The sequence below is a fragment of the Tetrao urogallus genome, assembly GCF_951394365.1.
Source record: "Tetrao urogallus genome assembly, chromosome: 8".
NCBI classification, from domain to species: Eukaryota; Metazoa; Chordata; class Aves; order Galliformes; family Phasianidae; genus Tetrao; species Tetrao urogallus.
Window position 1 is genome coordinate 18,453,854 of NC_136821.1, and position 12,751 is coordinate 18,466,604.

General features: G+C 37.6%; 1 protein-coding gene across 1 annotated transcript in view; it reads left to right on the plus strand.

The window, feature by feature from the left end:
* LOC306949378 (uncharacterized protein) overlaps window positions 1–12,751 on the plus strand; it is a gene marked incomplete at both ends in the record, with an annotated part of 32,273 nt that overhangs the window by 17,566 nt on the left and 1,956 nt on the right. Inside the window, 16 exons of the mRNA XM_079539242.1 lie at window positions 236–304; window positions 1,541–1,612; window positions 2,525–2,593; window positions 2,999–3,067; window positions 4,304–4,372; window positions 5,423–5,491; window positions 6,153–6,221; window positions 7,569–7,637; window positions 8,336–8,404; window positions 9,223–9,303; window positions 9,933–9,968; window positions 10,278–10,314; window positions 10,460–11,017; window positions 11,520–11,761; window positions 12,175–12,265; window positions 12,354–12,425. Coding sequence (XP_079395368.1) covers window positions 236–304; window positions 1,541–1,612; window positions 2,525–2,593; window positions 2,999–3,067; window positions 4,304–4,372; window positions 5,423–5,491; window positions 6,153–6,221; window positions 7,569–7,637; window positions 8,336–8,404; window positions 9,223–9,303; window positions 9,933–9,968; window positions 10,278–10,314; window positions 10,460–11,017; window positions 11,520–11,761; window positions 12,175–12,265; window positions 12,354–12,425 — 1,741 coding nt within the window. The remainder of the gene's footprint in view (window positions 1–235; window positions 305–1,540; window positions 1,613–2,524; window positions 2,594–2,998; window positions 3,068–4,303; window positions 4,373–5,422; window positions 5,492–6,152; window positions 6,222–7,568; window positions 7,638–8,335; window positions 8,405–9,222; window positions 9,304–9,932; window positions 9,969–10,277; window positions 10,315–10,459; window positions 11,018–11,519; window positions 11,762–12,174; window positions 12,266–12,353; window positions 12,426–12,751) is intronic.

Here is a 12,751-nt window from a genome sequence, read left to right on the forward strand (position 1 = left end):
AGTGTTCCATCATTGATTAGGAAATATGCTACTTTATGTATTTCCACCCAGAGTTTTACAATAGTTGCTTCTGAATATGGGAAGAAAATCCTGAGCCTACTGCATCAGCAAGAATTGTCCCAATGACTTTAAGAAGTCTATGATTTTAATGAGGTTATTCAAGTAATTATAGGGTTGATCTTGCACTATTGTCTGTGTAGTTCTCTGAAATAGTGCTTTGATTTTTTCATTCTAGGGTGAACCAGGATTACCTGGTCTTAGAGGTCCTGAAGGTGCCCCAGGTATTGGAATACAGGGGGAGAAGGTAAGAACATTTTACTAAAGGAATCACTCTGAAAGGAAGCATTCTAAAGCTCTAGGAGTAGGTTTGTCTAGGTCTTTTCTTCTACGGTCCAATGTAAGTAATTAAAAAATAAATGTCAAGAAATAGATTAATAATTGTTTGTAGAAGTAGCTAGCTGTAAAGTTTGTTTCAGCCTGAAACAACAACTTTTAAAATAGTGAAGTTAATAAAATACTGTCCAGAACACCATTTTCATAATTTTTTTTAATAATAGTAAAACAGTTCAGTGGCTCAGTACCTATTACAATGCTTGGTACAAGAAGTCTTACAAAGAGGTAGGTTTACCTTTGTTGGGTCTACTGCTTTTCTTAGTAAGAATAACTGGCGAGACTCTCTGGGTTTTGCTTCTTGTACTGGTCTTCTGTGCTCATCAATAAATGGAGAAGTAATCCTGGTTTCTCACGTCAGCATCTTTATCCTGAGAAATATCGTCATTGTCCAAAACACTAGACAGAATAAATATCACAGAAGGAAAATAAACATAGTATTACAATTGTAAAGAGCCAGAAATAATAAAAAAAAAAAAGCTGAAAAACAGCTCGGGAGGAAAAAGAAAAATCAAGACATCTGTTTTCAGAATACTTAGGGAACACATGCAGATGTCATGTACCAATAAGTACATCTATCAACAAAATTATTAACTGTGTTTGAACATTTCAGGGTGACTGAACTCATTTTTGGTATAACTATTATAGCTTAATAAAGATTAAAGCCATTTATCACTTAACAAATTATGTATTCTTGGCTTTTTCTGCCTGAAACCGTAAGCTGATAAGTTAGAGAGGGCAGAATGGCCTTATTTTTTTTTTAATGTAAAAAAGTCAGTCTGTTCTTCTGTTTTGATTAGTTCTCTTGAACAATATTTTTTTTCCACATAATTACTCGATTTTTCAGCTGCAAGGCTATATATGATCTTTAAGACTTTTGGGTTTTCTTTTTTTTTTTTTTTTTTTTGTAATATTCATGAGTAATTCAGTTAATTTAATTTCAGTTGGAATCTATTTGTTTTTAACTTCAAGAATCCCAAACTGGACAATTATTGAGCAGAATTAACTGGCTTGTTGATGAAAGCTATGGAAAGAACCCATGTGCACCAGCTGCAATATAGAACTTCATCATGTTTCACTGATATTCACAATTAATTTCAGATAACACACTCTTGATATTTTGGTATGTGTGACTTCTCTGTTTCATTAGGGAGATCAAGGTCAGAGAGGAATACGTGGATTAACAGGACCAACAGGAGTGCCTGGGCCTGCAGGAGCTAAAGTATGTTCATTATCACACTGTGTGTAAAACAGCCCTCCAGAACTGTGCTTTATCCTAGATTTCAGAAATAACCTGTGTGAAATGAACTTCTCAAAGAATAACTACCAAAAAAACCCCAAGTTCAGCTAGGGTTTTCCTAAGCAAGACACACCACAATCATTATAAACATCCAGAAACATTCTTTAAAAACTTCATATTCACTGTGTTGCTTCCTTTAGAAGGGAAGAATTGACTTGAAAAAAGTTAGAGGATAATAATAGTGGCGTTCTATGCTGAAATATTTGGGAAGACAATACAGTGTGTGGCATACACACATGGACCACAACTTTATTTTTCCTTGCACTGATCAGACTCATGGATGGTATTCTTCTACTGATTTGCAGTTTGAATTCTCACTGAAAGTGAAAGAGAGGCTACCCCGAGTTTATCGTCCAGTTTCTGAAGTCTTTTGCTATTAATTCATACAACAGTATTTCAGCGTAAGATAAAAAAAAAAATCAGAAGAGGTAATAAAGTACACTGAAAGGACTATTTGGGGAAAAAAACCAATCTGCTGTGACAGAAAAAATGCACTTGTATAGCTACACAGCTGGGCAGGAGGCTTTGAGTACTGGGTGTGCTGAACTGAGTCTAGAATATACTAAGAAAAGGATTTTTCAGAATGCGTATTTATTCAGGGACTGAGAGGAATATCATTTCCTTGAGAAATCAAAACTATACTGATTATCAGTTCTTAAATGGCTAGATTTCACTTAATATAAGTTTAATCTAAATAAAATAGAATATAAATAAAATAATAAAACTTCTAACAGACTTTGAAATATGCGGAAATGTTTTCTCCAAGAGATGCTCGTGCTACTTTCAGAGAAAAAAAAAAAAAGCACTGTTCTCCCTCTCCTTCCTTCACTGCAGGGAGAGCCTGGTGTACCAGGACGTCTTGGAATGCCAGGCCCTCCTGGAAGAGCTGTGCCTGGACCAAAGGTAACATCTTCCAAATATTTTTAAATCCTAGTACTTCCTAGTACTTCTAAACATGGTGTGAGAACTACGAAGTAGGCCATGCTACTGTTCATGTAAATTATTTCAGCCATAAGAGGTTACATAAAACTTATTTCCTACCAATAGAGTTCTATAGATTGTATCCATTCTAGTTACCACCATGGCCTGGTATTAACTATTTGCCAGCTTGAGCTGTAGGCAATGTATGTTCTTGTATTTGTCTTTGAGAGCCTTAGTATCAAAATACTTTTCTTTCATCTGCTCTTAGCATTTATCTTAAATACCTGCGTTTATATATATTGTATATATAGCAAAATTAACAAAAAACAATTACTGGTTGGTGTTTAATAATATATGCAAGTAGGGTACATGTTTTCTTCATTGCAGGGTGACATTGGCCTACCTGGTCTTGCTGGACCAATTGGAGAACCAGGTTTTGGGCTTCCTGGAGCAAAGGTAGCTCCTGAGTTGATAAACTAATTTCTGATAGAACTGTAAAATAAGGCAAGATGTTGGTGAAGCAACAGCCGATCACTGAGGGTGGCAAGGTGTTACACAACACTTACTGTATACATTGTACTGCATTGGTACAGTATAAGGATTTGTAGAGTCAGATGACCATGGACAGTCAATCTTTCAGACTCCATGAATCATAAGCTTTCAGATGGCAGAGAACCAGGAAAAAAAAAAAACACCTTGTTTTTAAATCACAGTGAGTGAATACAGTGAGAACACGTGATTTATGTGCTTACAACAGCATATCTGTTAAACACAGCTGTTTTTTTCTGAGCAGTTTTTAGGTAAGAAGCTTCATTTCTAAGTATGGCACAGAGTAATACATAAGTTCCAAACAGATGTCAGGACATGAGCCAATACAGAGAAGAGATTCCTCAAGTAGTGAAAGAACATGAAAGAGTAGCTAATCTTGAAGGACTTTTCTCTAGCACTTCTATAGTACTGTCTCAGTGTTAGTTAGATTCAACTTTTCCTCAGGCTTTAACTAAGTGAATTTGGCAATATTCTTGAGTGTTGATCCTGCCCCTTATCCTCTGACTGATCTTAAGCCCGAAAAGATCCTGAATTTTAGCTGCTCTCAGTATTTTTCCATTACTAAGTTTTGCTTGCTATCAGTATTTGTGCTTTTGCTTCACTGTCAGATATCTGTGCTGAGCTGTACAGGGTAAAACCTTCTACAGTTTCATTTTTCTTACAAAATTTCTGCATGGGCATTTTCTTGGCATTGCTATGCATGCCCGTATTTTGGGCAGCTGCAGAGACAAACACAGTCATCTGCCTATATCATCCATTCAGGTGCAATTCAGAGCAGCTTTCGGCTGTTTGTCAGGATGGGTTTGTGCGTTCAGAACTAGAATAATAGTAATTAGGATAAGAAAATAATGCAACTGAAGCCATTCCTTAAATGTCAGTCATAATAACAGTGGACAGAGCTCTAAAAAAGATTCAGATTACTGACTTAGAAGTGAAAGGTCTTGTACATCCTCAGTGCTATCAAGTATTCCAGTTTTAATCTGGTATTGTCTAGTAATAACCCACAATAATTTACAGTAGTATACATGCAGAGATAAAAATCAACTTACAGTATCTCTGATAAAGAAATTTCATGCTCATGGAATATTTCCTGCTAGCAATTGCATTGGCAGTCATCTCATCTTTTTTTCCTGCTTTTGTCAGGGTGACCGAGGCCTTCCAGGACTCCCTGGGCCCTATGGGGCAAAAGGAGATGGTTATCCCGGTCCACCTGTAAGTTTACAGATGTTTATTTTTAATGTGAAATGGGAACAAATAGGTAAAACAAAGTGATTAGCCTCCATGGCTGACATGCCAGGGAAGATTTGCTTGTATTTTAGGCTCTTCAACTGTGGTAATGCATTCTAGCATGGAAGGAGAAAAGAAATCTTCCTCTGTATTAGTGCAAGACCTTACAAGTCCCTGACTCCTCTTATTACACAATGCAACATATTCCAGTAGGAGAATTTTTTACAGTAGTACTGAGGTTTCAGTCAGTTACTTCAAAATCTTAACGTGGGTTACTGTCTTCTGCCCAGCCACACAGAATTTTAAGCCCAAACAGAGGAACATAACCCAGCTGAACAGCTGTGTCCACATACACAGGTATGAACTCTGGGTGACCTGTTAATCTTCCAGAACTACTGAAAAAGCAACTACTGTCCAGAGTCAGAAGAGCAGTTCTATTCATAGGGCTGCTGAGGAACTGGCTGACCTACTTCACAGCCAGAAATCAGTACTGCTAGACAGAAAAAACATCTGCAAAAAAGGATACAAAGAGAAAATGCTCACTGTTTCCCCCTCAAGAGAGCATGCATATGCAGCAGTGGCCCCACATAGCCAGTTCCACCAGTCCTGGTTTGTCATGCTGGCTGGAGTCAGGGGACTTTAGTTACATGCTAGCATTCATTTGTGCAAAAGACATCTATATAAATGTATACAAACATTAGGAGTAAAAATTAATGAACATCACAGAGGAAATTTGAAGCTGAAGCATTTACAATACTTCTTGACATTTTGGTGCAATCCAATCCTATACCTGCTTTTGTACCAACTACTCTGGATCAGACTCCTGACACATGCAGGTCTCTTGCTTGAGGTAGAACACCCATACAACCACTACTGACACAACTTCTAGCTTATCTGAGTAGAATTTAACCACAGACCACAAGTGACCTCACAAAGAGTCAACATATTCAAGCTATGAGCCATATTGTTAACAAATGCATGTAGTCAACACAGCTTGAAATAAAATTAATATTCTATCTCTGCACAAATTTTCAGGGCTTGCCAGGCCTTCCTGGGCTTCCTGGTGAGCAAGGCCCTGAGGGAGTTGGATTACCGGGACCTAAGGTACAGATCTTAACTGCAAGAAAAGTAAATGCATGCATATACTCCATGTACATATAGTTCCTACCCATAGATCACAGGCAGATTATCTTTTTCATACAGCTTTAATTTACTTGTCAGTAAATAAAAGGTAGATTCCATAGAGGATCTTCAAGCTTCAGTTCAGAACTCATCTTGATGCTGACTGCAGGCTTACATGAATACAAGTAATTGATAGATTGACTACAGCTATTTAAGCACACCTAATGTCTCTTAAAAGAATGTGCATCTTTTTTTCACTCTCATCAATCTGCTAACTGTCTGAAGGCACTAACAAGAAAAATATGCTAGAGATATGCCAGTGTGAACACAGTCTGACAGGCAGGAAAGCAAAAAGATTTTTGTTGACTTGCAGGAACTGGAGTTTATTTTGTGATATGGGAATTGTAATGCCTCTCTAACTATTGCATAACTGACTGTGCATGTCTTGATATGTTTAGAACACTAGTCACTGATAAACCCTAATATCCTTATTCTGCCTGCACTATTCACGGTTTAGCACTGTTTATATTTACAATGATCTGTTCAACAATTTTCCTTGCCTTGTCCTGTTTGAGTACAGCAAATTCTAGAGACAAATCAAACTTTGTATTCACTACTTATTTTTTAAAGTATCTGTTTTCAGGGTGTTCCTGGTAGTAGAGGACTAGTCGGTCTCCCAGGTCCCCCAGGAGAAGGTCTGCCAGGACCAAAAGTAAGCCATTTAAACACATCTTTTATCTTCTATTTTCTAGAAAAGAAAAATACAGTATAAAAATGTGTGATCATGCATATAGACACGTATGTTTTGTCTTCACACTACACTAGAAACAAGTAATCTGACAGGTAACTGAGAAATACAGTGTCTTCATTTTGTAGAAGATCAGAAACATTTCTGCTAACCAGCCCTAAACCATGGCATTTTTCCTACAGCAGGTGAGGAATTACAGAGTGATAATCTTGCACAAAGATCAGCAACAAAACATTAGGTCCTGCAGACAGTGTAGCTCCAATTTGGTAGCAAACACTTCTTCTAGCGTTTGTCCTGACCTAGGATTACTGGTCTGGCAAGCACTTATCAGTGCCTATCCTATTTTTAAAGCCACGGGCAAACTGCTGAGCTATTCTGGAATTCCCACCCCCTTTTTTTTCCCCACTCAATAAAGTAAATCAATAATATTCCAATGTAAACATAATCAGAATATACACCATGAAAAATACCTGAAAATGAACAATTTTCCTTACAAAATGGAATTTTTTTGCTTCTACAGCTCAACTTCAGAAGTCTATCAATACAAAAGTACTGTTTCTGAATGTGAACGTTAACATAAAAGAACTAAAACATGATGAAAGTGAGGATTTTGCAACATCATAATGTATCAAACATGTAGTGTGACTTTATTCCCCACCCATGTGGCTAGGTGCATGGCTAAGCAGTGGGGAAGCACTAATCCCACCTGTTTCACTATACAAATGATCTTTACGAATGGAAGGAACTGAGAGTTTCACGCAAGGATACTAGAATAGCAATATAGGTATAAAATTAGTATTGTACTGTCTATGTTTTGATTACTTCTTATGGAAAACTTAAACTGTTATATTTTCTCTAGAGTTCTTTTAAAAACCAGCTTGTACATTAGCAGCAAGGGATTATTTACTGCGCCACATTCTTGTGTGTCTTTACAAGTCTTACTGTGTAAGCTCAGCAGTGATGAAGGATAGCATAGCATTTAGGAAATAATAAGCCTCTCTTAAATCTTAATTCAATGTCCAATGTCCCACCAACACAATCCATCCTTCAGACAACAGTCATCTCTGTCACCAAAGTGATTTAAGGTCACCGGCTGTAAAGTCCTGAGTGACTTGTTTCGAAGAATCAACTGGATTTGAATATTATGATAAAGGATAAAAAGTTGTCAGCCAGAGAAATCTTATCCTCATTACTTTCAAAAAGATACTGAATGTGGCAGAGGACTGACAGGAAATCACGCAGTCATACAACAATATGCTGTGCATTTGCATTGCAAGAAGTGAATTTAACACATGCTGGGTTTCTTTCCAGGGAGCTGCAGGGCGCCCAGGGCTGCCTGGCCCTTTGGGACCTCCTGGTGAAGGCATTCAAGGAATTAAGGTAAGAGGACTCTGAGTGTTCAACCTGACCATCACGGTATTTAGGAATTAAAAAAACCTCACATTGTTGTTTCTTATGATATGTGCTCTTAATGTTCTCTTATGATAAGAGAGCCAGAGGCTGGACAATGAGAAATTTAATATGAGCATCTACAAATTGTTCTCTGTCTGCTGCTGTTAACAACAAAAAGCCCAAGGGTGTATGGACTGAGGGAGGAAGAATTTTCAGAGAAAGATAGACTCCCAGAATGAGCCAAAATGGAAAACAGCATTCCCTCTTTCTCAGTCTCTCGTGCCCATATAAACACCTTGAAATAGTTACATGAATTACCACTTACGATAGAAGAATATTCTTTATCCTGGACTCGGGTGTAATACCCCATTTTCCCCTTACTTTATACTTCTACATTAAACATATTAAAGAGATGCAAGAGATGGAAGAAAGAAAGGAGGGATGAGAAGGAGCAAAGTAGGTTGTTAAGAGAGAACAGGAGAATTAGGTAAAAAGCAGTTTTCAAATATCATCTTAGAGTAAATGTACTACTGAAGTATTTGAGAAATATAAGCAAGCCATTACAGTGCCTCAAGTGTATCAAGACAGTTGTTAAAATACAGCTGAAACACTTTGCTTAACCATTCAAAATTAATGCATAATGAATGACTACAAAGGGTTAACATCACTACCTGGATTATCATTAGGGGGAACCAGGAATTCAAGGAATGCCAGGACCACGAGGGCCCCCTGGAGAAGGGCTTTTGGGACAGAAGGTATGATATCGAAATTGGACAGAATGCCTGAGACCCAAGCCAACATACTGAAAATGCTCAGTCTGCTCAGCTCTCACTGAGGATGTGAATTTTTTGAAAAGGGAATCAGGATTGAGTAAAACTTCAGCCTTTCGCATGGTCCTCTTAATGTTTTACAGCAGCATCTCTCTGCATTGCATATTTTAGTGTCACACGAGGCTTATCTTCTAGTCAGTTAGAAGGAATACAGATATTGTTTTTAACATTGTTGCCTTTCATTTACCCACAGTTAAGCAAAATTTCAGGAGTACATCAGTACTAAAAGAAAGGTGTGTTGAAATCAGTTTTCTGGATGCGCTCGCATCGGTTCATAATGAAGATGCAAATTCCCACACCCTAATGGAAATCAAATCAGAAGGCACTACTTGCTTTGTTTGCTATTCTGAATACCTTTCCTAGGCCAAAAGGTTTCTCAGAACGTTTCCATCACCCAATCCAAATCCACCCGCTCCCTTCTCAGTTTCCCTACTGTTATCTTATTTTCCTCAAACACATTCACTTCCATCATGCAGTATCCTAAGAAACACCCCTGTCTCCACGTACTTGTTTGGGACAGTTCATTTTTCAAACTGCTTGAGCTGTTTTTCTCCATAGAAATACTTAATAGTACAAATTATTCACAAAAATTCACGGGTACTAATTCATTTAAATGATCTCTAATGAACATTTCTAACTCTTGTCAGAAGCTGAAGATGATTTCAACAAAGGCAGCTAGAAACAAATGTCAAAAATAAAAATTGACTTATGCTTTCTGTCTGCTTATCTACGCAACTACAAAGGGAGATCGAGGAGCAACAGGGGAAAAAGGGAAAAAAGGAGAAAAGGGCAATGTGGGTGATCCTGGTTTATCTGGAGAACCTGTGAGTAATTCAGTTTTATCACATCTGGTTTTTTACACTGCTTAACACTAAAGCTGGTGTGTGTTTTTGTTGCTATTTAACTACTCGTAATCTGAAATGCTTAAGAAATTGAAAATATGAAGGTATTTAAAAGGAAGACATTTCTGTGTTAAGTACCTCAATTACAAAACACAGATGTGGGTCCTTGTCAGGGCAGTGAAAGCCAACAGTCAGGTTGTAAGAAGATAGGGCTGTGCAGTCCTATTACATGGCTGCCAAGTAGTGGTAGATCAGACTTAACATCAATGCTAATGAATGACTTAGGGAGGAAAACTTGTAATTCCTGCTGGTTTCCAAAAGCTAGAAAACAAAATGCACTGTTCTGTTCTGGCATTGACTTGCTATTCAGTACATGAAAACTGAAAATCAGTGATTCAGCAGGAGACTTGAGGTCATCCACTACCCGTACAAGCCTTGCCACCTTAAAAAGTTGCAGATATGGTGGGTACAAGCTAGTATCACAGGAAAACTATTTCTTCTAGCAAAAGTTCTTATTAGTTAAGTATTATTTTAATAATGGTACTGATGAAGTCATATTCTGAATTACAGAGTTACTAATTGCATAGATTAATTAATGATCATTGTTGCAGGGCAAAACTGGACCAAAGGGAGAGCAAGGCTTAACAGTAAGCAAGTTCCATTATTTAAAACTCATTAAAATGTGATTATAAACAAAATCCAAGGTACTATCATTTTAAATCCTATGTAAGTTATTCTGGAGAGAGTTTTCTGGCAGTAATAATATAGAAAGAAACCTTAAAGGCTTATTCTCATCTATTTCATGCTGACAAGGAACTTAAAATTCCTGATGATTTGACATATTCCTCTTCTACATCTTCTTTTACAGTCACTAAACAAAAACTTTGATAGTGTCAAGTTTATACATCATTTGAAAGAGACAAATGGTAAAATATTTTTATTTTTTTCATATCCAGAGAGAAGATATAATTAAATTAATCAAAGAGATATGTGGTAAGTATTTAGGATTTTTTTTTTATTTCAGATTCTGCTTTTCTTCATAAAATTTGTGTTTTCCTCCTTTCCAAAAGAACATCCAGTAGTCATTGTGATCTGTTTGGGTTCTTTTTTTTTTTTTTTTTTCATTTTTCCTTTGCAGGTTGTGGTATTAAATGCAAGGAAATTCCTATGGAGCTTGTATTTGTGATTGACAGCTCTGAGAGCGTGGGACCGGAGAATTTTGAGATTATCAAAGACTTTGTAACTGCATTAGTAGACAGAGTAACTGTAGGCAGAAATGCTACCAGAATTGGCCTTGTACTGTACAGTCTAGAAGTTCAGCTAGAATTTGGTCTCAACAAGCATACAACTCAACAGGATGTTAAACGAGCAATTAGAAAAATGCAGTACATGGGAGAAGGCACTTACACAGGAACTGCTATCCGTAAAGCAACCCAGGAAGGGTTTTTAGGTGCTCGAGCAGGAGTGCGCAAAGTAGCCATTGTGCTCACCGATGGCCAAGCGGACAAGAGAGAAGCGGTGAAACTGGATGTTGTCGTTCGAGAGGCTCATGCAGCAAACATCGAGATGTATGCAATAGGAATCGTAAATACTTCCGATCCAGCGCAGGCTGAGTTTGTGCATGAACTCAATCTGATCGCTTCGGACCCAGACAGAGAGCATATGTATCTTATCGATGACTTTAATACTCTCCCAGGTGCGTTTGCTGCGGTTTTATTCTGTGTTATATCTGATGATTCTCAGAATAGAGGAAAGAATGCATTATGTTTGTGTAAATTACGTTTTGATATGATCAGGTTTATCTACAAGGTGCGAAATTTTGAGAACCTAGAGATAAAATTGCCTTCTTTTAAGGAGTCGTGGTATAAGCCATGACACAAAAGAGAGCACATTGTGCCAACCAAGGATGTCAGCTACAGGCTATGAAAGCAGTCGTTTAAACTGGCTTCCTAAGCAGAGGGAGTGCTCACTCACTGCAGAACTGCTGGAGTGGAAATGTGTATCATCTGGAGGACCTATAGGCGGGTAAATCTGTGATGATAAAAAATAGTTCAGAGAGCCTGGAATGATCTCAGATATGTGTAAATATTCTAAAGGCGTACTGGATTATGTGTGTATTATTCATGTGTGTAAATAATCCAAATTTGAAAAATCCATTGAATTTCTCAATATGATGAATTTTAACTTCTTTTGAACAGCTCTGGAGTCCAAATTAGTCAACCAATTTTGTGAAGATGAGCATGGTACTTTCATTTACAATCGTAACGGAAATGTTGCAAGCATAAGTGGACCATCTTTCCATTCAGTATCTTCAAGTCCTTCATATCGCATGCTTCAGAACAACAGTATTAATGGGCAAGCACTGTCAGCACAGACACCTGGGGTATCTACAATAGAAAGTCCTCTGGATCTTGGTGATCTTCCTCAGCCGTTGGTTCTGGTATGAAAATTCAGCATGTTTTATGAATGAAGGTTGTTTTTTACCTATTTTCTTCCCTGTTGCCTGAAGCAACATCTAACTTCATTTCTGCAGGCAGGTACTGCAATAGGTCCTTTAATTTGCTATGCTCAGTGCTGGTGTTCTGAATAAAAGTTCACGTATTGCGTGCATGCAATTCTTTAATGGCCACAGTTTAGTCTTGATACTGTTACTGATACTGGGTTTAATACAGCGGGTTTGGGATTGACAACCCTCCTGGTAAACTAATCTGGTGAGGTTAAAATCTTGATTGTTAGCAATGCAGTCAAGGTAGATGGGAAGGAAAAGTGTTAGGAAACCTGTCAATGTTAATAGGCTTGTTCAGTTTGAGACACTTAACAATATTTGAAAAGAAAATAAAATGCTTATTTCAGACTGATGTACCTACTGTGGTAGTTAACGAAGCCTATGAAGATAATCTAGAGGAAAAGGAACAGTCACCGTTGGTAACAGTGGACACTAGAGGTATTTTTGTCACCATTATTTTTTTCAACTTTTAGTTTTTTTTGGCTGATAATAAATCACTGCTTCATTCTGTTGTTTTTACCCACAGCTGTGACATCATCGTTGCCACTATCATCTTCAGACAAAGTGCTTTCAACTGTAAGGCTCACACCAAGGCCAGGTAATAGATAACACCCAGGGTGTCATTTTCTTCTCTCTTGCCTTAATACTGACTTTTATAATGCTTTAAATCAGAGTCAATCTGTTGAATCCATCCATTTCTGAAGATTTCATGAGCCCATGCTGTGGGAAAGACAACATTTCAGGATTTTATAAAATCTACCTGATAAATCTACTTCTTGGCCAGACTATTAACCAGTTATTTTCTTTGCAAGTTCCAAATCCCACTGCTCATCTCAGAGCAGAACAAGGTCAGCTATAACTTGAGGCAGAGCTGATAAATGGCACCAAAGAGAGAATGCAGTGCCAGGTGAGGTGGGCAGTGAG